Source organism: Syngnathoides biaculeatus, chromosome 16 (assembly GCF_019802595.1).
Source record: "Syngnathoides biaculeatus isolate LvHL_M chromosome 16, ASM1980259v1, whole genome shotgun sequence".
Classification (NCBI taxonomy): domain Eukaryota; kingdom Metazoa; phylum Chordata; class Actinopteri; order Syngnathiformes; family Syngnathidae; genus Syngnathoides; species Syngnathoides biaculeatus.
The window spans coordinates 5213204-5240639 of NC_084655.1; the positions used below are offsets into that span (position 1 = coordinate 5213204).

The window sequence follows — 27436 nt, forward strand, 5'->3', positions numbered from 1 at the left end:
TTTATCTGTCATTTTATCGCTGTACAAAGTCGAGAAAGGAAGAATGTTGTGTGGCTTTTCGGAAAGAGGTGAGACAGACTCTAGACAGACAGGAAGACAGGAAGACCTACCAGAAGACTGGAATACTACTGCTAAGGTTTTCAGAGAGGCAGGCAGGAGAGTACTTAGGGTGTCTTCTGGTAGGAAAGGGGAGAAGGAAACTTGGTGGGTGAACCCCAAAATACAGGAAATCATTCAAGGAAAGAGACTAGTGAAGAAGAAGTTGGACACGGAGAGAACTGAGGAGAGGTGAAAGGAATACATTGAGATGCATCGTAGGGCAAAGGTGAGGTGGCGAAGGCTAAACAAGAGGCAAATAATATTTACACCAAATTGGATACAAAGGAAGGAAGAAAGGATCTCGACTCGTCGGCCAGACAGAGGGATAGAGATGGGAAGGAAGTGCAGCAAGGAAAGGTGATTAGGATAGCGATGGAAATGTGTTGACTGATGCCAGTAGTGTGCTAAGTAGATGGAAAGAATACTTTAATACGAGAAGTTAATGAATGAATAAAATGGAAGAGAAGGAAGAGTGGAAGAGACAAGGGTGAATGACCAGGAAGTGGCAATGATTAATAAAGGGGAAGTTTGAAAGGCACTGAACAAGATGAAAAATGGAAAGACAGATGGTCCTGATGACATACCAGTGAAGGTATGGAAGCAATTTGGAGAGGGGGTTGTGGAGTTTTTGACCAACTTATTCAATAGAATACTAGCGGGAGAGAAGATGCCAGAAGAATGGAGGAAAAGTGTATTAGTTCCCATTTTTAAGAACAAAGGCGATGTTTAGAACTGTGGAAACTACAAAGGAATAAAGATGATGAGCCTCACAATTAATTATTGGAAAAGAGTAGTGGAGGCTAGACTCAGGTCAGATGTAAGTATATGCGAGCAAGAGTCTGGTTTCATGCCTAGAAAGAGAATCACAGATGCATTATTTGCCTTGAGGATGCTCGTGGAAAAGTAAAGAGAAGGTCAGAAGGAGCTACATTGTGTCTTTTTAGACCTAGAGAAAGCCTATGACAGAGTACCAAGAGAGGAACTGTGGTACTGCATGCGCAAGCCCAGTGTGGCGGAGAAATATGTTAGAATACTACAGGACATGTATGAGGGTAGCAGAACAGTGGTGAGATGTGCCATAGATGTGTCAGAAGAATTTAGGGTGGAGGTGGGACTGCATCAGGGATCCGCCCTGTTTGAGGTAGTAATAGATAGGCTGACAGATGAGGTTAGACCGGATTCCCCTTGGACCATGATGTTCACAGATGATATTGTGATCTGCAGTGAAAACAGGGAGCAAGTGGAGGAACAATTAGAAAGATGGAGGCACACACTGGAAAAGAGAGGATTGAAGATTAGCCGAAGTAAAACAGAGTATATATGCATGAATGAGAGGGGCGGTGGGGGAAGAGTGAAGCTCCAGGGAGAACAGATCGCCGGAGCTCACTCGTTAGATAGCGAGGGTGGACAACTTCAAATACTTGGGGTCAACAATACAGAGCAATGGAGAGTGTGGTAAGGAAGTGAAGAAACGGGTCCAAGTGGGGTGGAACAGTTGGCTGAAGGTGTCTGGTATTCTATGTGACAGGAGAGTCTCTGCTTGGATGAAGGGCAAAGTCTATATAACATTGGTGAGGCCGGCCATGATGTACTGATTAGAGACGGTGGCACTGAAGAAACAACAGGAAGCAGAACATGAGGCAGAAGAAATTAAGATATTGAGGTTCTTGGTCGAAGTGAGCAGGTTGGATATGATTAGAAATGAGCTCAGTAGAGGGACAGCCAAAGTTGGATGTTTTGGAGACAACGTTAGAGAGAGCAGACTTCAATGGTTTGGACATGTCCAGAGGTGTGAGGGTGAGTATATTGGTAGAAGGGTGCTGAGGATAGAGTTGCCAGGCAAAAGAGCGAGAGGAAGACCAAAGAAAAAGTTGATGGATGTGGTGAGGGAGGACATGAAGACTGTGGGTGTTAGAGAGGAAGATGCACGAGATAGGCTTAGATGGAAAAAATGACACGCTGTGGTAACCCCTAATCGGGACAAGCCGAAAGGTAAAGAAGAAGAAGATCACTGTACAACGACATAAGAGAACTTCTTATCAGTGGATATATAAAAATCAAGGTAAAAATTAAAGAAAAAAATGAGAAAAAAACAAGTTGAAAAAATAAAAGTAGACGTGTAAAATTAAATTTACTGCACAAGATGTTGAAATCTGCGTGCCTTCACATTAATTGCGCAACTAGAGGAAAAATGAGAGTGGATGGCTCTCGGAAAAAAACTCTCCTTGGTGTATTGGTCCTTGTTTTTGTGCATCTGTACCACCTTCAAGAGGGAGGAGCTCTGAAAATAGTGTCAATAATGTTACGAGCTCTGCTAAGGCACCGAGAGGAGTAAATGGTTGCCACAGAGGGAAGAGGGCAGCCTAAGACCATTGATCTTTGATTGTCTTCTGAAGGCTTGCTCTGTCTGCCTCAGTGCAGCTCCCATACCAGATGGAGACAATACATCAGCAGGCTCTCGATGGATGAACGGTAGAAGGTCAGCCGCAACTTTGTGTGTAGGTTGTTTTTCCTGAGGACTCTCAGGAAGTGGAGACACCGTTGAACCTTCTTCATGACCGCTGAGATTTTGTCTATCCAGGAGACGTCCTCAGAGATCAAGACTTCTAGGAACCTGAATGTGCTGACTCTCTCCACACACAAAAATCGTACTCAGTGAATGGAGAGTAAGTGGAGAGTTATTGGAGCCTGGTGGTGGTGAGGGGAGGCCTGGAGTAGCTGAGTGTCCCTGGGGTTGTTCAAAGCAAGCAAAGAAGCTGTTGAGCTCCTCTGCCAAAGACTCACTTGTGTCTCTTCATCTCACATCACATCCTCTGAAGTTTTTGAGGCACTGTAGACCTTGCTACACCTCTGGAGGTATTTTCCTGGCAAAATGGGACTCTATTCTCCTCTAGTCATTCTTTACATTTTTAATGCCTATTTTCAGTTCAACTCAAGCCTGGCTGTAAAGAGCTTTGTCACCTGACCTGAAGGCAGTGTCTTGGCCCCTGAGGAGTGAGTGGACCTGGCTGGTCTCCATTTGTTCTGGTTTCTGGTCTGGTAAGAGGTTTAGCTATAGTCCAGCTTGCCTCAACACAGTATTGGCTCTGGTACCAGTCTTCTTAAGATGAGTTGAAATCTCTCTAGAACTGCCCAAGATGAGATGGGCCAAGCAGGTGTGGTCACACAAACTGTGCCCCATGTTGGGTTTCAATACGCTTTCAGGTGGTGGGACGAGCCCTGAGTGTTGTTTGTGCCAATTTACCAAACAGGAGCTTAGTGTACTGACACTTTTTGGAGTCCTTGAAGGGGGTGAAAGAGATTTCTAATACTGGGTTCGTCCTCATTCTGCTCGGGAACTTCACTACTCACGTGGGCAATGAAAGTGAATCTGGAAGGGTGTGAGTGGAAGGAATGATCCTGTCAATCTAAACGTGAGTGGTACTTCGTTATTGGACTCTTACACTTATCGCGAATTGTGTGTATATATATATATATTATATATATATATATATAATGCAGCCCTATGGGGGCACAAACCAGTGCAATCTGTAGGCCGGTCCCAAGCCCGGATAAATGCAGAGGGTTGCGTCAGGAAGGGCATCCGGCGTAAAAACTGTGCCAAACAAATATGAGCGTTCATCTAAAGAATCCCATACCGGATCGGTCGTGGCCCGGGTTAACAACGCCCGCCCCCGGCACTGCTAACCTGCAGGGCGTCAGTGGAAATTCAGCTACTGTGGGTCGAAGACAAAGAAGAGGAGGAAACCGGATCCAGCGTCAGAAGAAAAAGAGGAATGCACAGAGCCTACAACTGAGTGTAGGGACTTTGAATGTTGGGACTATGACAGGAAAAGCACAGGAGTTGGTTGACATGATGATTAGGAGAAAGGTTGATATTCTGTGCATCCAAGAGAGCAGGTGGAAAGGTAGTAAGGCTAGAAGTTTGGGAGCAGGGTTTAAATTATTCTACCACGGAGTAGATGGGAAGAGAAATGGAGTAGGGGTTATTTTAAAGGAAGAGCTGGCTAAGAATGTCTTGGAGGTGAAAAGAGTATCAGATCGAGTGATGAGACTAAAATTTGAAATTGAGGGTGTTATGTATAATGTGGTTAGCGGCTATGCACCACAGGTAGGATGTGACCTAGAGTTGAAAGAGAAATTCTGTAAGGAACTAGATGAAGTAGTTCTGAGCATCCCAGACAGCGAGAGAGTTGTGATTGGTGCAGATTGTAATGGACATATTGGTAAAGGAAACAGGGGCGATGAAGAAGTGATGGGTAAGTACGGCATCCAGGAAAGGAACTTTGAAGGGCAGATGGTGGTGGACTTTGCAAAAAGGATGGAGATGGCTGTAGTGAACACTTATTTCCAGAAGAGGGAGGAACATATAGTGACCTACAAGAGCGGAGGTAGAACCACGCAGGTAGATTATATTTTGTGCAGACGATGTAATCTGAAGGAGGTTACTGACTGTAAAGTAGTGGTAGGGGAGAGTGTAGCTCGACAGCATAGGATGGTAGTATGTAGGATGATTCTGGTGGTGGGTAGGAAGATTAAGAAGACAAAGGTAGAGCAGAGAACCATGTGGTGGAAGCTGAAAAAGGAAGAATGTTGTGCAGCCTTCCGGAAAGAGGTGAGACAGGCTCTCGATGGACAACCGAAGCTCCCGGAAGACTGGACGACGACAGCCAAGGTGATCAGAGAGACAGGCAGGAGAGTACTTGGTGTGTCATCTGGTAGGAAAGGGGAGAAGGAGACTTGGTGGTGGAACGCCAAAATACAGGGAGTCATACAAGGAAAGAGATTAGCGAAGAAGAAGTGGGATACTGAGAGGACTGAGGAGAGGCGAAAGGAGTACATCGAGATGCGACGTAGGGCAAAGGTAGAGGTGGCAAAGGCTAAACAAGAGGCATATGAAGACATGTACACCAGGTTGGACACGAAAGAAGGAGAAAAGGATCTCTACAGGTTGGCCAGACAGAGGGATAGAGATGGGAAGGATGTGCAGCAGGTAAGGGTCATTCAGGATAGAGATGGAAATGTGTTGACTGGTGCCGGTAGTGTGCTAAATAGATGGAAAGAATACTTTGAGAAGTTGATGAATGAAGAAAATGAGAGAGAAGGAAGAGTTGAAGAGGCAAGAGTGAAGGACCAGGAAGTGGAAATGATTACTAAGGGGGAAGTCAGAAAGGCACTACAAAGGATGAAAACTGGAAAGGCAGTTGGTCCTGATGACATACCGGTAGAGGTATGGAAGCAATTTGGAGAGATGGCTGTGGAGTTTTTGACCAACTTATTCAACAGAATACTAGCGGGCGAAAAGATGCCTGAAGAATGGAGGAAAAGTGTTCTAGTTCCCATTTTTAAGAACAAAGGGGATGTTCAGAGCTGTGGGAACTATAGAGGAATAAAGTTGATGAGCCACACAATGAAGTTATGGGAAAGAGTAGTGGAGGCTAGACTCAGGACAGAAGTAAGTATCTGCGAGCAACAGTATGGTTTCATGCCTAGAAAGAGTACCACAGATGCATTATTTGCCTTGAGGATGCTCGTGGAAAAGTACAGAGAAGGTCAGAAGGAGCTACATTGCGTCTTTGTGGATCTAGAGAAAGCCTATGACAGAGTACCAAGAGAGGAACTGTGGTACTGCATGCGTAAGTCTGGTGTGGCAGAGAAGTATGTTAAAATAGTACAGGACATGTATGATGGCAGCAGAACAATGGTGAGGTGTGCCTTAGGTGTGACAGAGGAATTTAAGGTGGAGGTGGGACTGCATCAGGGATCAGCTCTGAGCCCCTTCCTGTTTGCAGTGGTAATGGATAGGCTGACAGATGAGGTTAGACTGGAATCCCCTTGGACCATGATGTTCGCAGATGATATTGTCATGTGCAGTGAAAGCAGGGAGCATGCAGAGGAACAATTGGAAAGATGGAGACATGCACTGGAAAGGAGAGGATTGAAGATTAGCCGAAGTAAAACAGAATATATGTGCGTGAATGAGAAAAGTGGAGGGGGAAGAGTGAGGCTACAGGGAGAAGAGATAGCGAGGGTCGACGACTTCAAATACTTGGGGTCAACAATACAGAGCAATGGAGAGTGTGGTCAGGAAGTGAAGAAACGGGTCCAAGCAGGTTGGAACAGCTGGCGAAAGGTGTCTGGTGTGTTATGTGACAGAAGAGTGTCTGCTAGGATGAAGGGCAAAGTTTACAAAACAGTGGTGAGGCCGGCCATGATGTACGGATTAGAGACAGTGGCACTGAAGAAACAACAGGAATCTGAACTGGAGGTGGCAGAAATGAAGATGTTGAGGTTCTCGCTCGGAGTGACCAGGTTGGATAGGATTAGAAATGAGCTCATTAGAGGGACAGCCAAAGCTGGATGTTTTGGAGACAAGATTCGAGAGAGCAGACTTCGATGGTTTGGACATGTTCAGAGGCGAGAGAGTGAGTATATTGGTAGAAGGATGCTGAGGATGGCGCTCCCAGGCAAAAGAGCGAGAGGAAGACCAAAGAGAAGGTTTATGGATGTGGTGAGGGAAGACATGAGGGCAGTTGGGGTTAGAGAGGAAGATGCAGGAGATAGGCTAAGATGGCAAAAGATGACACGCTGTGGCGACCCCTAACGGGACAAGCCGAAAGGAAAAGAAGAAGAAGATATATATATATATATATATATATATAGTATATGGATAATTATGTGAAAACAAAAGAGTGTCCATATGAGCACAAAGCCACACTCGGCCGCAGATTAATGATTAGCTTTGGGGCATGTCATTGGATGTATGCCTATACTTTTGTGGACGCTCATGTTAAGAGAGTGGTGGCGCAGTCAACCGATCAGCGTCTGGAACTGTGTTGGCTCTGATGTGTGGTGAAGCTACTGATTTGACCTGGCAGAAGGAAATGTATTGATAGGATCTAATGAGAACATCTGGCAGCTTCCCCATCAGAAGAAATTTCAACTCCCACCTCTAACAGAACTTTGATTAACATTCCCTAGAAGCCGGGGGAAATTGATTCCTGGTGACCTATGTTCTGTCCCTCCCTGTCACGGTGGTCAACCGAAGCAGTGGCCATGAGGTAACCGGTGCCTGTTGGGGTGGTAATACCTGCATTTTATGATGTACAGTGGTGGTAAGGAATGCCGTCAAGCTAAAGAAGGAGTCCTGTAGGGCTTTATCAGCTTGTGGTCAAAAACTTAGGACGAGTTTGATGAGATCATGCCGACTATGTAGGGCTTAAAGGGGAAGTCTGGCCATTTGAATTAACAATATATCAGATAGGTCATGTGATAGGTCATGTCACATGTACTATACCTTGAAATGTTGAGGTTAATCTGATATCATTTAATGGTGTTTTGAGAAGATTTTTTAACGGCAATTACGAATTTTCATGGGCGGCGCCATTTTGGCGAGTCACATGAGCTACGTGCGCGTATGTGACGTATTACGTGCCCAAACAAAGGCTCGCTTACTTTGTGACACAATTATGGCCAGCGCTGATTTCTCAGATTTATCCTCATCTGATGAAGAAGTAGCAGTATCGGGTGATTGGGAAGATTGAGGAATACTTCACTGCAGATTTGAATGTTCAGATTGTTCTTCGGTCGGGAATGATGACTGACTATTCAGAGGCCAACGCGCAGGACACACCATTCATCCATCCTATCGATTTTGGGGTGCATTTAGACCAGCCAGCGGATCAATGATGCACATGCGACCGATGCGTAGCCATGGACAATCCTCTGATGAATCTTTGTTGTCAGGAACTTGAGGAAATGGGAGGAAAGATATTTGCCGAGGACCTGGATTGCATTTCCCTCCATAGCGAGTTTCATGGCATTGTCCTCTGGAAGCCTGGACTGAGGACAGCTCTCGTGGCGATGAAGGATGTGATAAAGGCAACTCTGGTAGAACCCATCAGTGAAAGGTAGGCCTTATATGGTGGGAAAGATTGTTTATACTTTCTTTCGGCTTGTCCCAATAGGGGTGGCCACAGCATAATCTCAGATGAACGCTCATATTTGTTTGGCACTCTTTTTACACCGAATGCCCTTCCTGACGCAACCCTTCTCGGGAGGCGGGAAAGCTTGTTTTTATATATATATACATATATATATATATATATATATATATATATATATATATATGTATATATATATATATATATATACACACATTTAAAATTCAAACGCAATATTTCTCCTGAGATTCAACTGGCTACAATTCGCTATCTGAAATTCAGCCTACTACAATTTGTTGTATAAAATTCACCGTCTAAATTGTAGGTGAAGGCACAAAATATTTCAGTATTGAGCAACTTATTTGGAAGTATTCGTCACATCCGTGCATGTAGGTCATATGACTCGCCAAAAAAGCGGCGCCCATGAAAATTCGTAATTGCCGATAAAAAAATCTTCTCAAAACACCAGTAAATGATATTGGATTAACCTCATATTTTCAAGGTACAGTAGATATGACATGACCTATCTGATACATTGTAAATTCAAATGACCGGACTTCCCCTTTAAAGAAAATTCTGTCTACCATACAGCATCTGAGAAAGGGGAAACTGTACACCATCAAAACTGTGTACAGTCAGGTTGGGGAGTCAAAAAGATTGAGTCGAAATCTTTTTCCTGAAAATAAAATGAATGATGATATTAAAATTCAAAAATTCTAATTTTGGTAACGTTTTGCTAAAGTCACTATTAATAGCAATAATGGGAGTCATGGTACGGGTTAATTGTTAAACAACTGTAAACCATGACATAAGAACATTGCATGACAAAATTGATAGAATGGCAGCAACTGAAGTAAAATTAATATTTTACTACGTTAACATTTTGTATTTCACAGGGACAAACCTTGGGAATACTTTTCTCAGAACACTGTTTTCAGAGTCACAATTTTATCTTGATTTACATTTGAATTATTTTTTTTTTCACGGAAAAAAATACAGATTCTGTTTGATACATAACAGATTGCTCATCGAGTGTTCACATTGCGGCCAGTGATATTTCGTTAAACATCCTTTATAGTACATCCTGAATATTTTACATTCACTGAATTATATCCACTGTTGGTAAGTGCCCAAAGGTTATCAGACACTGCATTTCCAGTCAGTAGCAGTGGAGTGTTTTCACAATATAATAACTGGAGAATGCTACTGAAAATGTATTTAAATTGACACACATTATCTGGTAGCATGGTGATGTACTGGTTCGCACAACTGCCTTATAGTTATGAAATTGAATCACATCTCAGTTTCACGTTTTATGTATGTTCTAGTGTTTTCTCTGCTCTGTCTTCCACATTGGAAAATGTTATTCATAGAAGACTCAAGGTTGCTTTTAAGTGTGAATGGTTGTTTATATTCACCTAACTGTATGAGTGACTGGTAACCAGTCCAGGGTATGTGGTACTCCACCTCTCAACAAAAGTCAGGTGTAATGAGCTGCAGCTCAAGGCTAACCCTAATAAGGAGGAGTGGTGTATAAAATGGATTGGATGGATATTATTTATCAACCTTAAACCAATCTAGTATTCAGTGCTATACTGGAACTAACACTTAATCAACGTCGTTTTACATGGGGTATTGGTACAATGTGGATTTCTTCACTCCTAACAAGATAAAAAGGCTTTAATCACATGCAAATCTCTTCGGCACTTCTAGCACAGAGCTCCTGGTTTCCCCTCCCCTGCATGCTTATGCATGAGCAGAAAAGCACAATTTGCTAATATGTTAGAACATGTGCCCTGGAGTGTGCCTTCCAGCTGCAGTCAAAGTTAACAGCATGGATTGTCAATGGTAACAGTGGTCTGCTTGACTCGATTTGGAATGGCAGATCAAGTATTTTGGGATTTTATCTCGTGAGAGTAAGAAAACATAAATAAAAGGGGCCACAACAGAGTCATGACCAACTTACAGTTTGCTTTGGCCTCAAACAGGAGACTGGCGATGTGCTGTCTTTTTACACCACATTTTTCTTTTGATTGGAGCTTTTTAAACAGCTATAAGCTCCTTGGAACTCCTATTTACATCCAACCACACTGATACAGTACATAAAAGAAGATAATCCTGTAACCGATAATACCATGGTTTGTACCCTGTATTTTACTTCTGACAGGAAACCTGTTACCAGGAGACCAAATCTTGGAGGTAAATGGAGAAGGTCTAATCGGTGTCACAAGTGAAAGGTAAAGTATTAATATCTAACTATCGTCCCTTATGCAGTATTATTATTTACACTTTGTAATATTATCTTGTTTTCATCAGAGCTGTGGACATCTTGAGAGCAGCTTCAGCAACCAATCACATGCGACTTCTCATAGCCCGGGATGAGGAGGCAAAGTAAGTAGAGCTTCATGTAGTTGTACAGTGTTCCCTTGTTACGCGGGCGTTACATTTATTACTCCCCCACCCCCACAATTATTAAAAATAATAATGGATGCAGTATTAAAATACCTATGTATGATATCTATCATATTTTGGCAACCACTGGCACTTAAAAGTCTTATATGTTCTTCTAAATGGAGAGCTCACCTTAAAGCCCAAGTATCATCCCCATAAATATTCTGAAATAGATATTGTAACGAAAAATACATATAACATTATTCACTTCAATCTCTATATGAAAAAATAAATGTGAGCGAAGAGCGTGTCATCCATGCGCAAAGTTGGAGAAGTGTCATTCTACGATGTCCAAGTGGTCGCCATAGTAGCTGCATCCTCCGTCCGTGACGTCACCCGGACATTCACCAATGAAAACACGTGGTGCACCTTAACTATGGGAGACAAAGGCCCCCCTTCTGACATGGAAGCTCTTTTCGAAAAGGAGAACACCTCGCAACCGAGTGAAGTCACCGGGGCAATATTACACTATTGTTTCGAGCCCTCGGGGCAATCTTACGCTATTGTTTTGAGCCATATTCAGATGATATGCGATCACGGCCAAACCCCATCCCCATCTGATCCACTTTCGCGGCGGAGATGAGCCATCGTGGCTCATCCAAGCCGTCCGGTGTGGCCACTGCCGCTTGTTTTGTATTGTACTGTATTGCTCAGTTGTTAGAGCACTGGTTTGGTAAATCAGGGGTTGTGGGTTCGTATCCCACTGGGGCCTCCACTCCCTGAGTCAGGAAGGGCATCCAGCGTAAAAATTGTGCCAAACACATATGTGCGTTCATCTGAGATGACACGCTGTGGCGACCCCGAAAGGGACAAGCCGAAAGAAACTTTTTGTGTGTGATTAAATTGTCTACGCAATCCAACTGCTTTGTTATATTTTGCTGGTTTGACCAAGGAGATACTAAATTCACATGTAACATATGCTATAAACTGTGAGACAAATTAGTCCCCCAACCCTATTTTTTTTTACTAGCTCTTTACACACCTACCTCTCATTTGGAATCCACAAAGCTCTTGTCCTTTGCACCTGTGCAATCCATTTGATGAATCGCGTCTTTTAGAAACATGTAAATATTGTATCCATCCTTCAGAGTATAAGGGCAAAATCCAGCACCACGCAGTCCACTAATTTTTCATGGCAGGAGAATAAAAAAATCAATAGACGGTAACATTCTGATGTGCTGTGAACAAACGGATGATTCCATTCCAGCTGATTTTTTTTCTTTTTTTGGTTAACAGCATACTAAATTTCATGTTTTTGGTGTCAGTGGCACTTTAAGTCCACAACAAGTTCCAAAATCTGTAAATGTTGTTGTGTGACTAGACCGATGATGTACACTTGAACGCAACGGTTACATTGTTAGCATCCATGCTAGAATATATTGTTAGCGTGTACGCTAACAATATAACCAGTCTGTTCAGGTGTACTTCATTGTACTGGTCATTGAACAACATTTTCAGATTTTAGAACTTAGTGTGCACATCAGGTGCATTATCAGTCCCCTGTCCATTTAAGAGATAATTTAAAGCTTTTAAGTGCACGTGAAAATACGGTACGTTATGGAAAAAAAAAATCAGCGCAAAATCTGCGAAGATGCAGAGTCGTGAATGGTGAACCGCAAATGGGCAAGGGCACACTCTGTATGATATTTGTATTCATTGGTTCTTTATGGCGCTGGTCACATCAAAGTTCAAATTATTTTTTGGAACTGTATTTATTGAGGTTTGTAACAGACAAATAACATTGACATGCATCGACAGCATCTTATTCATAGTTACAAGGAGTGGGATAGGGTCCCTATCCAAGAGGATTTGTGGAAAAAGGGAGTGTACACCCTGACTGGTTGCCAGTTAATCACAGGGTACATATATTCACACTCCCATTTATAGTGTATGTATATTATTGTGTGAGAATTGAATCACAGTTCCTGCACAGAAATCTAAGAAGTGAACTACTTCACCATGAGAACATTATGTCTGTGAAAATTGTGTATTTTATGTATCAACCTTAGCCTATTGTGATTGGCTGGCGACCTGTTCAGGGTGTACCCCGCTTCCTGCCCGATCATAGCTGGCATAGGCTCCAGCACTCCTGCAACCCTTGTGAGGATAAGCAGCTCAGATGGATGGAACTTTAGCCTAGTATAGCATTTTAGCACATCAATATCAGTATAAGATGTTTGGGTGAAAATACCACGCTACTAGCAGAGGCACAGGCCTGCTCTTCTACGAAACCTCCTCATGATCGTTAACTGAGAGTTGAAAAAGCATGGATTTGCATACTTAAATATGAGAAGCTTACAGTACCTCAGTACGTCTGGCTAGAAATTTCCTAAATGGTTTGCTCTATCTTGCCAGTACATGTAATCCTCAGCAAAGAGGTTCTGACAGAGCGAAGGATTTACACTTTATGTTTCCCAATGAATGTGTCAGGAATAAGTTAATCATTGTAATGTGACAGAGTCAAAGAATCCTAGAAAAGGAGTCAAGTCAAGGTTTATTCATCGCAGAAGCATTGTTTAGATAAACGGAGGGTCAAACAGAAATGGACACCAACATAAGTGTATTCTTGCCTCACGATGTACTGGTACTCTTGCGGATTTCAGGAGTGTCAGCGGTGAACTTTCTTCCGTTTCCCTGCTTAGCTTTGTGGTGCTCTGGAATGACAGCTGACCAAAGTTGGGGAACGAGTTTATTCGCTTCAGGCAGCTCTCTTGAAGATGAGTCTTGTGTAGTAATCTGTGATTTAACTGCCCTCCAGCCAAAGTGTGGCTATGAAGAAAAAAAAATGACATTTGGACAGGGGGAATTATGTCTGAAGTTTCTTGAAATGTCTCTCAAACCACACCTGTTTAAAGGGGAAATCCAGTGCTTTGCATGAACAGTGTATCCAATAGGTCATGTAATATGTACCCGATTTTGACAATGTGATGTTAAATCCCCTCTCATTTAATAGTGTTTTGAGAAGATTTTTATCAACAATTACGAATTTTCAGGAGCGCTGCCATTTTCGTGAGCCACATGACCTCTGTGCGCAAATGTGACGTGTACCGTGCCGCAACAAAGGCTCGATTACACGGGACACCATTTATGCCCAGCGCCGATTTCTCGTATTTATCGTCATCTGATGAAGAAATAGCATTATCAGTTGATCGGGAAGACGGAGGAATACTTCTAGAGACATTTGAACCTGTGGCTGTAATTAATGTTGAATATTCAGATGCTTCTTTGTGCGGAATAACACGGAGTCTGACGACTCGAAGGCCTACGCGCGACATAAGTGCGTAAACAAAGGCTCCCGGGAGCTGCGGGCCGGCAGCCACAGATGGTCCTCGGCGCTCGCTGTTAGCTGTCGCTAGCTGCATTCCAGTGCTATTGTGGGAATCACAATGGCAGGGTCACGATAAAGCACAGAGCAAAACACAAATACTTATTTTTGGAGTTATGAGAATGGGAGAATATTTTTGTAAAGTGGGATGGGGACTGTTTTTAATGTGTGACTTCCCCGTTGCATCGTAGCACTTGAAACCCGGAGTGCCATTTTCTCTCACTGCTAAAATTAGAAAAGGCAATAAAGACATTAATTACAGTGTGTAACATTATTCTCAACTGTAGACTTTTAAATTTATTGTATATTTTCATGTCTGTGACAGACAAACTCATTTTCCACTTTGTTCCCCTGGAAAGGAAAGAATTTGCTGAGCTACTGGAAAAATATGGCTCCAACGGTAGCACAGGATCAACACGCAACTCTCCGATACAACAAGGTAAGAAACACTATAATTAAAAGGCGCATGCACACACAGTCATTAGCAGGTGCTCAAGCACCAGGCCTTTTTTTTCCTGGTTAAAAGAGTGCCATTTTTGCTCCATCCTATTTTTTTCTTTATTCATCAGTATTTAAAAAAACACAACCGACTCCCTCAGTGTCATCAATTTGTGTCTGTATGTTAGGCAGCATGGTGGTTGACTGATTAGCAAATCGGCCTCACCTGTCTGGAGTTACCATTTTCTCACAGTTCTGAGGACTGGGTTGAAATCACCTGTGTGGAGTTTGCATGTTCTCCCAATGCCTGTGTGGGTTTTCTGCAGGTTGTCAGGTTTTCTCCCACATCCCCAAAAACATGCTTGGTTTGTTAATTGAAGACTCTTTTTTTGTCCATAAGTGTGAATGTCAGTGTGAATGGTTTATAGTTTACGAAGGATACGTGCTGTTGGATGACAACCATTTCCGTGTGTACCCTGCCTCTCGCCCAGAGTCAGCTGGGATAGGCTTAGGCACACCCGTGATACTTGTGAGGATAAGCAGTTAACGAAATATGATGGATATGCGACACTGATGCTTTGGAAAGTTTTTTTTTTTTACCTTTCTTCTAATACCTTTCAACAATAAGACCCCTCTGATGCTGCAAAAGCTCTCTGCCGCTGGGGTTGTAAGATATGACTACAATAATGTAAGGAATAGCCTACTAAAGCATCTGAGATTTAATTTTGGTTTAATCAGAGGCACCTTAAATGGTGGGTATTCTACGGTGACTCATTTAACATGAGTTTGAATGTGATTTCTTAATCCTGAAAACAGCCGCATCCCCATTTATAAGAGGCCATTTGCACCTGTGCACCCATTTTATCTCATTTACTTTTACTTACGCTCTCTAAAATGCAGGTTATAAGTTAACTAATAGTGGAGAAATGTTTTGAAAGGGTTTATCTTGGTTTATTGGTTAATTTTCCAAAAACCTACCATTTGAACATCCGTGTGTAGACATTATTTTTTGATATCTTGGTAATGGGTGCACTTTTTGACTTGAGCCCCTGGCGCAAAAAAGGCTGTGCATGTGCCTATTTAATAATGTAGCTCATGTTAAACCAATTTATGATCTCATGCTCCCAATATCATTGTATGAGAGCCCATAATACAGCCCTCAACCCCCCCCCCCCAAAAAAAAAAAAAACCAAACCTTGTGTTTTGTTAAAGGTTCTGAGCCCAAAGGGTAAATGGACTCAGTCAAGCTTTAAAAATGGCTTAGGACAAGTGCAGTTGTCCATCACACAATTGCAAACATCTGTTTCCTTGGTAAAAGAGGCAGCCAGCCGGTACAGATATGTTAAAACACGCTAAAAAAACAAACCTGTGTTTGCTGCTCAGCAGGTGGAGATCTGGAATTTGATCTTTGCTTCATAACAGGAAATGCTGTGTTTCCATATTGTTGCACATTGAACATGTTTACCCTGAGTGAAGCGATGTAAGAGTGAGTTTTGGTTTGTAATCACACAATACCTATCTGAAGTATTCTGGGCTCAAGTCATTTGCTGATTTATACACTAGTAGCAGCACATAAACAACTGGATGCCTGTGTCAAACCCCTGTAGAGTAATATGGTTGTTGAAAGACAGATCAGTGTCTGCTACAAGATTTATGAGTTAATCTTTATGTTTTATTGTTGAACATTCCTGCGATTGGCTGGCAGCCAGTTGAGGGTGTACCATACCTACTGCCTGAAGATAGCTGGGATTGGCTCCAGTACTCCCGTGACCCTTGTGAGGATAAGCAGAATGGAAGATAAATAAATGTTGAACATTCCATAATTTATTCTGTCAAATATTTTTTTCTCCAACCATGATACATACATTTTGAGATTATCCTATTAACAGGTTTTGGTTGTTAGTTTAAAGGTCAAGTATCATCCCTATAAACATTCTAATATAGGTAATAAAAAATAGATAATGTAATGAAAAATACATATAACATTATTCACTTCAATGTCCATACGAAAAAATAAATATGAGTAGAGAGTGCGTCATCCATGTGCAAAGTTGCGGAAGTATCATTCGACATCCAAGTGGTCGCCATATTGACTGCATCTCCTGTCCGTGACGTCACCCCTGGTCATTCGCCATTGAAAATACGCTCTGGCCCTAACCCTGCTGTGGGAGATGAACACGCCCCTTCTGACATGGAAGCTCTTTTCGAAGAAAACTGAGTGAAGTTACCGGGGCAATATTACCCTATTGTTTCAAGCCATATTTAGATGATGTGCGGATCACGGCCAAACTGCCTCCCCGTCCAATCCACTTCCGCGGCGGAGATGAGCCATCGCGACCTGGCACCGGCAGCCGGCTCGTCCTTGTCGACAAGTCCAGCAGCCAGCTTTACGGCATTGTGGCAGGAATGACATGGATCAGTAACACATGGAAACACTGGGAACAAGGAGACTCTAGGGTTAACAGGAGAACAAGGAGTATAACGGTGCCCACTTGCGTAAGGTGGGTCATGGTACACAGTACTTTGCTGTTGCTCTCTAGAAACAAGCAGTTAAAATTAGTGGTGACAAGGGCTGATTGGAAACAGGTGATTGAAAATAGAGGGGAGGGAAGGAGTGATTGAGAAAGAGAGAGCGAGAGAGAGCGAGCGCCCACAAAAGCGCCACCCAGGCTTTGTGCATGGTATTGCAGGGGATTACATAACTTCATTTTATTTAGGGCACCCAAGGTCACATTACAAAGTATGGGATCAAAATAATTTAAAAAAAAGCATTGTCTTATCATTATAAATGAATTTCTTATTAGCTGTCCTTCAATGAACAAACTATATGCTCGTCTACAGATGGATATTAACTCATCAATCCAAAATCAAAGAATCTCATACTTACGAAAAAAAAAGAAGAAACAATTGCTTAATATTGTATAGTCACCAGAGCCGGAATTCAAAGTTTTCATTGTCATTTTGTTTTAATTCCCCATTTATTTATTTGCTTGTTTGTTTGTTTGTCCCATTCAGCTGAATGGCCTTCCAGTATCATGGATCTTTTTGTCTTTATGCTGGAACAGTTTTGCTGTGCGACACAGGAGTTTGAAATGCTCCCTGTGCTTGTTTTTCAACATTCGTAATTAGTCTGATTTGTTTGAAAATGCAATCACACAGAAAAGTGTTTTGGGGACAGATGGAGGAAGAGTGGACAAGGGGAACATGGATATGTACCACAGCAGAACGATCGTCAGACAGTCTAGATATTTGAACAACAAATAACATTGCAACAGTCATTAGTTCCTCATTTAAAAATGAATTCAAGGCAACAGGTTTGTCCTCATGTTTTTGAGAGTTTGAAAGCTGAAGCTGGCTACTCATGTGGACTGTGGAAAATAAATGTCAGTATTTTGAGGGTTAGAGCCTGTCAGCAATATATTGAAGGAAAAAATAACTATGTTCACAAGTAAATTTTTGGAGCTGTGAATTTATTTCAAAATTTTGAAATGGGGGGGGGGGGGAACTAATACCTGAACAGTTTATCAGCATGGATTTTAAAGTACAAACATAGTTGTTCAAATGTTGAGTTGGTAACATGAAATATTTGCATTATCTTCACCCTTTAGTGCACCTCCAACTGAAGTACTATAATTATTACCCTCTGTCCTTTATTCCAAAACCTAAGGAGGTCGCTACCTGGAAAGTACTTCATCTGGTTCCTCATCTCGCTCCCAGAGTCCTTTGCTGTTAAGCCCGGCTGGGACTCAGAACATGTACAACAGCAGTGGATCAATGCTGCGCTCACTCAGGTCAGAATAGTTTATAATGTATTGCCCCGTTTCCATTGTACCGGTTCTATACCCAGCCAGCCTGGTTCCGCCCTGTTTGGTAACTTTGGCTATTATACATTTTCGGCTATAAAGATAGAACTTCTTCTCAGACATTCTCTGACCTATTTCTGACAAGGGTCGTGAATTCACTGTTATCTGATTGGCTCACAGATATAGGCGTTTCTTTAAGCGCAGTACCTTGTTACGTAGACAATAATGACGTCCAAAGGCTGCCATACACTGAGCGTCACCACCAAACCCGTGAATGGCCGATCAGTCTGCTACTGGTTTTTCCGCAACTCAAAATTTGAATAATCGGAACGTAGATAAGTTTTCCCTCACTGGGAAAGCACATTGCCCAGTTTAGCAAGCAGTACTGCCTCAAAGGCATATAAAAATTTTTCAAATTTCCACACTCTCGATTTTATTTTGTCATAGAAAAGCCACGGAGGCCCAGCCAGGCAGAGCGAGGCCAGACCATTCTGGAACTTTTAATGGAAAAGTGCCTTTGCATGTCCCTCCCTGTTTACAAGGATTGAGCTACTTTTTAACTTTGATATGCTGATGTTATGTATTCATGTTCCCAGTCATCCAGGTGAAGGAGTGATTCAACTAATTTCTGTGACTCGATCCAGCAGTATGGGCATCACTCTTGGAGGTGGCTCCAACCGCCCTGATGGCCCGGCAGTTTTCATCCAGGAGGTCCTGTCTGGTGGAGACTGTCACCGGGTAAGTGGGAGAGTCAGCTACCTAAATCATGATCGCGGAGGCAGGAAGCTTGGATATTATCTGAAATGTGTTTGTGGTTTGACATAATCAAGATACATGACGAATTTTGAAGTCATTATGTGCCAGTTTCACTACAAATTACTTCTAAATGCATCTCACCACATTTAGAGAATGGTATTTGCTGGCATACTGAATAGCATTTACACTATTTTACAATACAATGGGATTGGAATGACTCTTCATAGTCAAGCCCACAGATTTTGCAAGGGAAAATGAATTACTTCAATCAAACTTTCTATTTCGACCAAAAAAGACAAAGCATTTTTTTTCTTAAAATGACACACATTATTAGATTTTCTTAAGTGTGAACTTGGGAAATTTGGGTTTAGAAAAGTAGAGAATTTTGAAAATTCTTTTCTAGCCCTGAATGTGAATCCCCAAAAACTGACAGAAGTACAAAGATCAAGATATTTTTTTTTAAACAAAACACATTGACCATGCATACAGCAAAAAGCGTTCACATGACGCGAGGGGACAAAAGATGAACAAACAAAAAAGGAACTCAACAAAAGGCACGTAAACAGCACTATTAATAAATCTAATTTGGGTTAGTAGTCAGAGCCACTGCAGAAAATGTGCTGTGTTGTGTCCAATTTTGTGGGACAAAATATTTTTAAGCCATTTTAGAACGAGTCTGTAATGTAAAAGTTTTCAGGTGCACTGTCTGTGTAAAAATGCTATAACATGCAGAATTTGTATTTTTACTGAAGGATTAAAAGGGGGGAGGCACAGTGGGGAAGCTGTAAAACTTTGGCCTCACAGTTCAGAGGAGCCGGGTTCAATCCCGGCCCCGCTTGTGTGGAGTTTGATGTGATTGTGAGTGTGACAGTTTGTCTCCATTTGCCCCGTGATTGGTTGGCAACCGGTTCAGTGTGTACCCTGCCATCTGCCCGTGGACAGTTGGGATAGGCTCCAGCACTCCGGCGACCCTTGTGAGGAGAAGTGGCAAAGAAAATGGATGGATGGATTTAAAGTATAAAAGAGTGTTTTTTTTGGGGGGGACTGGACAGAGATGGATGCAGTACAACAAAGGAGGAGCTCGATTTTTAGTGAGTTCACAGAAGGAAAGTAAAGCTGAGTGATCAAAATAATTAAATTGTGAAAATTCAGACCTTTGACGCTTTGGCCATGGGTTAGTATAAAATACAGCAGAATCATGTTCATGTTACATGCTTCTGATCCCCTTTCTATGACACACTCTCGAAAGATGAGGGAGTAGCAGCAGACTCACGACTATCCTCTGACCTTCACACTTGATCTGCTTTGATTGTTGTGGGACTTAAAGACTCGTATACTGAACCTGACACCAAAAACAACATGCAGCCCAAACAACATCCTAGCACAAGTGAACATTAAAACCAAGCATTGAATCAAACTGTGAATATTCATTAGCTCTTGAGGAGTTGACAGAATGGTAATTACCTACAAAAAAAATCAAGGTGACACAACAGATGGAAAATACTTGACCAATTCGGGTTTTTTTAAAAAAAAAAATAGTTCCACATTAGTGGCATATTGTGTACACTGTTTATTCTGTGTGATTCACTGTACAATAATTTTGTATGAGCTTATAAATTAAATGTGTTTGAGTGAGTTATCTGCAAAAAATACTCCAAAACGGTCCCTTGGGAGTGCCCGATCATGTCAGATCTCAGAAGCCAAGCAGAGTCGGTCCTGGTAAGTACCCGGCTCGGAGACCATGTAGGAATAGCAGGGAGGCATGCTGGGAAACTGGTTAGAGCGTCTGCCTCACAGTTCTGAAGACCGGGGTTCTCTCCATTCCTGCATGGGTTTTCTTCGGGCACTCCCCTTTCCTCTTGCATCCAAAAACATGCATGGTAGGGTTAATTGCATGCGCTAAATTGCGTGTGACTGTGTGTGCAAATGGTTGTTTATGTGTGGCCTGCGATTGGCTGGTAACCAGTTTAGGGTCTACCTCGCCTCCTGCCGGAAGAGCGCTGGGATACGCTCCAGCCTGACCCATGCTCAGAAATTGGATGAATGGATGGATGGATCTGCCAATACAGTATGTGCTATTACTCTGAACTGAAATAGGTTTGATTACAGATTTCCAGTATGTATATTGGTGACGTTTTAGGCTCACTTGTGACAGGCAACCCAGGCTTTGTGCTGTTTTAAATTGACAATTAGCAAATCTGCATTGGCAGTGGTAAATTCGATTTTTTTTTACAGTGAATGGTTGGATTCTTTAAATTCCGCAATAGGTGAAGTAGTTTTTGCATTTTTTGGGGTGATCTTTTTATACATATTTTTAAGCTGTTTGAAACTACTCACATCTCTGCCATACTTTATAAACACTTTATACAGTATGCACTTAAAGGGCCACTGTCATGAAATGCATTATTTTTAGTATGTTATTAATGACAAAACAGCAGCCAAAATGGACCCATTTGCTTTTTTACCACAAAACATGATTTTGACGTATACAGCTTTTTGTAACTCCCACCATGAAATTCCTCTTGAGGGATTTGTTTTCGAGAAGAAGCAGGAAGTGACGTATATGGCAGGACTGCCATCAAGAGGACTCGTTTGTTTCTATTAGTTTTACCTCTGGGAAGGTAGCTCGTTGTTCCTTGGTGTTAGCCAAAATGCTGGCTCGTTGCATTGCTGGACATTGCTTGAACACTCGGGAGGATGGATTTACCCTTTATAAGTTTGCAAGAGACCCGGTTCTCGTGAAAAGTGGATTGCATGGGTGCAATGGACGAGAGCTTCGTGGCTTCCAGATGACAGCTAGGTGTGTATACAGCTACTAATAAAAATCATATTTTGGGGTGGACTACGTAATCGGTCTTTCATAACTAAACAAAAGATCCACATACGTATGACAGGCTTGCTTAATGTGTCGATGTACGCGTCGGACGACGTCGGGCTCACCGGCGAAGGCTGCGCGTCAGGCTCGCGGACGGCGGCAGCTCTGAACAACGCTGCCGACAATGCCACACACACCCGCGTGCGACAACAACGGCGTAAAATGCCCCAGCTTGATGTTGTTGTTCATCGCAGACGGCGACGGCTATGAACAACCCGTAAAGCAGCACGCCTCGGCTCCGTGATAAGCCATCTCGGCGCCGAAAATGAGCCACCATGGCCGAGGAGCCACGTCCGCCATTCACAGCTTCGACTAAGGCTGCGTGTCGGGCTCGCGGACGGCGGAGGATCTGAACAACACTGCCGACAATGCCACACTCAGCCGTGTGCGATGACAACGCTGTAAAATGCCTCGGCGCCGAAAATGAGTCACCCCGGCCAGCTGCGACGCACCGCGATGGCTCATCTGCACCACCGAAGTGGATCGGACGGGGAGGCGGTTTGGCCGTGATCGCATATCATCTGAATATGGCTCGAAACAATAGGGTAATATTGCCCCGGTAACTTCATTCGGTTGTGTGATGTTCTCTTCTTCAAAAAGAGCTTCCGTGTCAGAAGGGGCGTGTTTGTCTCCCATATTAGGGTCCACCGCGTGTTTTCAATGGCGAATGTCCAGTGTGATGTCACGGACAGGGGACACAGCCAATATGGCAACCTCTTGGATGTCGTCCAATGACACTTCCGCAACTTTGCGCATGGATGACGTGCTCTCCGCTCATATTTATTTTTTCGTATAGACATTGAATAGAATCATGTTATATGTATTTTTCATTACAATATCTGTTTTAGAATGTTCATAGGGATGATAATTGACCTTCAAACACCTTTGAAACTCTTAAAGATGTAGGAACTCACAGGAGGACTGTACACCAGTGATTCTCAATTGATTGGGACCCAAAAGAAGGTTGTACATCCATTTCAGGTGGGCTGTGGACAGATTGTGGAAAAAAAATAACATTGGTCATATTTATATTCCAAGTTTTTTGTAACAGTACAGAGACGTTACAAGTGTGAGATATGGTACATACAGTATTGAAACAACAGGAAAATGTGCTCTAGTCAGGAATTTAAATGCATTCAAATACAGTACAGTTGAATCTCTAGCTAGTGGAGAACATGCCTGGCAATATGATTTTCTCAGGATGTCGAACTCATTTGAAACAGCATTGAAAATAAAATGCACTTTACTTGTGATTTCAGAGGCTATTTAAAAAATGCTTTACTGTGCCCAACCTCTATTAAAGTGGGTCATAATCTTGCAACAGTGAAAAATGCAGGACCCACAGTGCCAACAGTTGAGAACCATTGCTGTACAATATGTACGTTTTATCCTCAATGTCCTGCTCCTCCTTGAATGTTTTAATAATTTTTATTTTCTTTTTTGGGGGGGAGGGAGTTAATGTTTTAGGCTAGGAAATGTTTATTTTAATTTAAAAAATCCCATGACATACAGTAAATATGAAGAAGCCATTAAAATGTGTGTCAATTTAGCAAGTAGATCATCCATCCATTTTCTGAGCCGCTTAGCCACATAAGGGTCGTGGAATTGCTGGAGCCTATCCTAGCTGACTTCGGGCAATAAGTGAGGTACTCCCACAATTGGTCGCCAGTTAATTGCAGGGCACTTATAAACAAACAACTATTTCACACTCACATTCATACCTACAGACAAATTAAAGACTTCATTCAACCTACCATGCGTCTTTTTGGGATGTGGGAGGAAAACAGAGTACTGTATGAGGAGTAAATCCACACAGGCATGGGGAGAACATGCAGACTCCACACAGGCGAGGGCAGGATTTGAACTTAGGACATCCGAAGTAAAATCAAAATAATGTGATTTGTTGCAAGGTAATGACTATTTTTAAGTATGACTGATGAGTGATTAAAATGTGGAGATGTCGCTCCTGACTCTGTCAGATACGAACGCACAACTCACTATCTTGTCCAAAGAGAAAACTATCCTTGGGGTTGCTTACTCAGGAGCTATCAGTCTTAAGGTCCGTCATTACAAACTGATTCGAAGGATGAGGAAAAAAAGCCATTTTTTTTTAAAAAGGCCACCCACTCACTCTTCCACCACTTGCACATACCGCTGCCTTTCTTCGGTAAAGCTCCTTCCACTTTGCAAATCCCATCCTCCTCGCTTCTCTTTCGCCCACTCATCTCACCAATTGTGAGCAATATGACAAGTAAATAAAGACCGCAATGTTGACATATTGCAGAAGTCTTCATATGTTTTTATTTTGAGAATCGTTCTGTATCTACAAAGGTTTTATGTTGCTCTTTTTGTTTTTGTTGTGCTGTTCAGTTTTAATTCCAAGAGCACCATAAATCCATTAAAATATCTATTTGAGCAGTCCCCTATAATTTTTTATATAATATGTTTGCTTCATTTTTATGAATTACAATTGCATCATTGCTACCAAAAATATAGACTCTCTTTCCACGCACAGAAACACAATCAAATGTCTTATTTTGTTTGTTTTTTCCTCTGACCTTCAGTATCCAATTCCTAATAACAGACGGTGAATTATACAGACAAGTCGATGTTAGACTACTTCGGTAAAGTAAAGCTGAATGAGAACTTTTTTTTTTCCAGTTAAGGGGGTTAAAAATCTGTCCTTTTCATTTTGTCAACAGTGGGGTGCCATCCAGAAAATGTTGTCTGTGCATTCCATTTTGTTGACTGGACGGACAGCGACAGGGAGCGTCCAATCAGTGCCCCTCCGTAGAACTGTCTGGAAGGGGTTATACACTGCGTACCTACTGGCCAAAGAGGCATTGTTTGAAGAAGGTCATTTGCTGTGTTTTAGCCCTTTCGCTACATATTCAAGTTTTATACATCTTGGTTATTACAGTGTTACTGCATTCAGTCGTTATTTACAATTTTTGTTGCCATCGAGGGGTAGGTAACTGGAGAAAATCTTAGTCGACAAACAGTAACAAAGATGCAGCAGTGGCGTCCTGTATTATTATTATTTTTTTTTTTTAACTACAAATGTAGGTCATTCACTGTCAATGTGAACCACACAATGTATTCTTTTAATAACCACTTTATTTAACGGTGCTATTTTGCAAAAATTTGTCTAGCAAAAGTAAATTGCCAGTAAACTTAAAGAATCTAATTTCCCCTAAAAGTAACCATGGTTGAGCGTAATCATCATCACAACTTTGCAAATGATCTTGTCTTCACTGAAAAATTAATCTAAAGTAGGCACCACGCTGGTGCAGCTGTTAGAGTATTGGTCTCACAGTTCTGAGGACTCGGGTCCAATCCCAGCCCTCCCTGTATGGAGTTTGGATGTTATCCCCATTCCTACGTGGGTTTTCTCCGGGCACTCGAGTTTCCTTCCACATCCCCATCCCCAATATCGACACCACCATGCTGCCCACACCATAGTGAGGCATTTGAACCACTACACCATCAGTGACGCAACAGTAATTGGAGACTCTAAATTGGCCCAGGTGTGATTATGGGTGCGACTGTTGTCTGTCTCTGTGTGTCCTACACTTGACTGGCAACCAGTTCAGGGTGTACCCTGCCTCGTGCCCGATGACAGCTGGGATAGACTCCAGCACTCCCACAACCCTCGTGAGGATTAAGCGGCTCAGAAAATGGATGAATGAATATAAAGTAAGTCATCTTTATACCATCAGGGACCCTAACCATGATTTAGCCCGGTTGTTTTTAAGAAACTTACTAGTTTATAACTTTGAAATTGAATAAAATTTTCTCTGACTGGGGGAAATGGGTTTGCTATCACAAAGTGGTGGTGGGTGAATTGAAAAATTGTGAAGCAGGGTGGAGCTGAAACAACGCCGCATAATAATTTACATTTTAAATATGTGCTTATTTTCATGTGCCTGACTGAGTCATCATTTGCCATTAGCCTGAAGAAACGGTTGCTCGTGTAAGCTATGTATCCTCATAAGGATGTCTGGGCTTGCAGTTAAAATCACACAAGTACATTCACTGTATAGAACGATATTCCTTGTGCAAATGAATCACTCATCATTATGAGTACATCACTCCTTTGCGTATCACAAAGAAGTTCAACCAACGAATCACTCGTGTCTAACGGATTGCGTACGATAAGTTAAAGGAACGAATAACTTCAGTTCTTCAGTACACTAATTCATTAACTCCTTCCCCTGAATGAATTACTCTTCTATTCTTCAGAACACCACTTCTTCAGTAGACCAATACACCAGTTCACTGAATGAATCATTCAGTTCACTTAAGTCTCTCCCCCGGCTTGGACGGCGCTGGCTCACTCTGGCTGCTCATTGGTCATTCAACTAAGTAAATGACAGCACTGGCAAATCAAAAATCACATGTATGTAAGTGAAGACATCCCGAAATGTTTGCTAAGTCATAAGAGTTGTGAAGAGTAATTATGGAGTGACCCCATACCATGCACTTGTGTCCCAAAGGTGCAGACACTTGCAAGTGAACTGACACATTCACAATAAATATCAAAACTGTCCTGGAATTGCTGTGTCAGAGCAACAGGAGCGTCGTACCTCACCAGGTCAAGAAGAGAGGATGGGCCCAGGGGGGGGGGCCACCCAAGAACAGTGGGTATCCAATCTGAGTGGCTTGGGGCCTATAACTTTGCCATGAGCAGTATGGATGCCCAACCCCCCCCCCCCCCCCCCCCGTTACTGTTACTACCAGGTCCCCGACTGGCAGTCATTGGCCCTACCCCATGTTTTTGTGGCACCCGTGTGGTGTCGCTCATTAAAATCTGAAATTTACTTTACAAACCCAAGTTAGTTTAAAATCAATCCCATAGTCCATACATCTATTTTTTCCACTTATACAAGGTTGGTTCAGAGTAGCCTAGTTTTCCATTACCCCAGTAACTTCTTCCAGGTTTTCAGAGAAGATCCCGAGACATTCCCAGGCTAGCCGGTAAACGTAGTTATTACAACATGTCCTGGGTCACCCCTGGGCTCTCCTCTGGTTTGGACATACCTGCAACATCTCATCAGGGACGCATCCAGGAGGCATCCAAATCAGACGCCCATGCCTCCTCATCTGGCTTCTCTCAATGTGGAGGAGCAGCGGCTCTACTCTGAGATTGTCCCAGATGACCATGCTTCTCTCCCCATCTCTTTTGCTCACACCCCACAGCTCGTGACCATAGGTGGGATAGGAAAGTAGATCAACATGAAGATTGAGAGCTTCCACATTTGCATTACCTTCTTCTTTAACACAACAGGCAAACTTAACATACAAACTTGTCACGTCCCATCGGAACGAGAGGGAGGACCCAAATGCAGGAACTCGGAAGACGCAAGGTAGTTCAAGAAGAGACACGTTTATTGTATGCCGAGGTCGGGGATCGAGCAGGCAGTCCAGTGCAGCAGCGGTTGTTGGGGCGTCGGGCGAAGAGAGCAGATGAGCGGGCAGGCAGTAGTCGGTACACAGGGAAACAATCAACGCAGGCAGAAGTGTCAAGGAGTCAGGCCCCCCCCGAACCCCAGACTGGTGGCCATCCAGGCCACCAAACACGAGGCGTCCGGGCGGACAGGTCAGGAAGACGACCCGGACGCCAAGCACCAGGGTCCCCACGGGGCGATTCGGGCGGACGACCTCTGTGAGGAACCAAACAGCGAGGCAGGAACCAGAACGAGGCAGGCCACTGCTCCAGACGAGAACCTCCCACGCCATCGTTGCA

General features: G+C 42.8%; 1 protein-coding gene across 5 annotated transcripts in view; it reads left to right on the forward strand.

Annotated features, from left to right (window-relative positions):
• si:dkeyp-72e1.9 (syntaxin-binding protein 4) overlaps positions 1-27436 on the forward strand; it is an 84435-nt gene that overhangs the window by 19737 nt on the left and 37262 nt on the right. For all 5 annotated transcript variants that reach the window (XM_061846367.1, XM_061846371.1, XM_061846366.1 and 2 more), the window contains exons 4-8: positions 10210-10279; positions 10359-10433; positions 14178-14257; positions 17924-18047; positions 18656-18797. In XM_061846367.1, coding sequence (XP_061702351.1) covers positions 10210-10279; positions 10359-10433; positions 14178-14257; positions 17924-18047; positions 18656-18797 — 491 coding nt within the window. The remainder of the gene's footprint in view (positions 1-10209; positions 10280-10358; positions 10434-14177; positions 14258-17923; positions 18048-18655; positions 18798-27436) is intronic.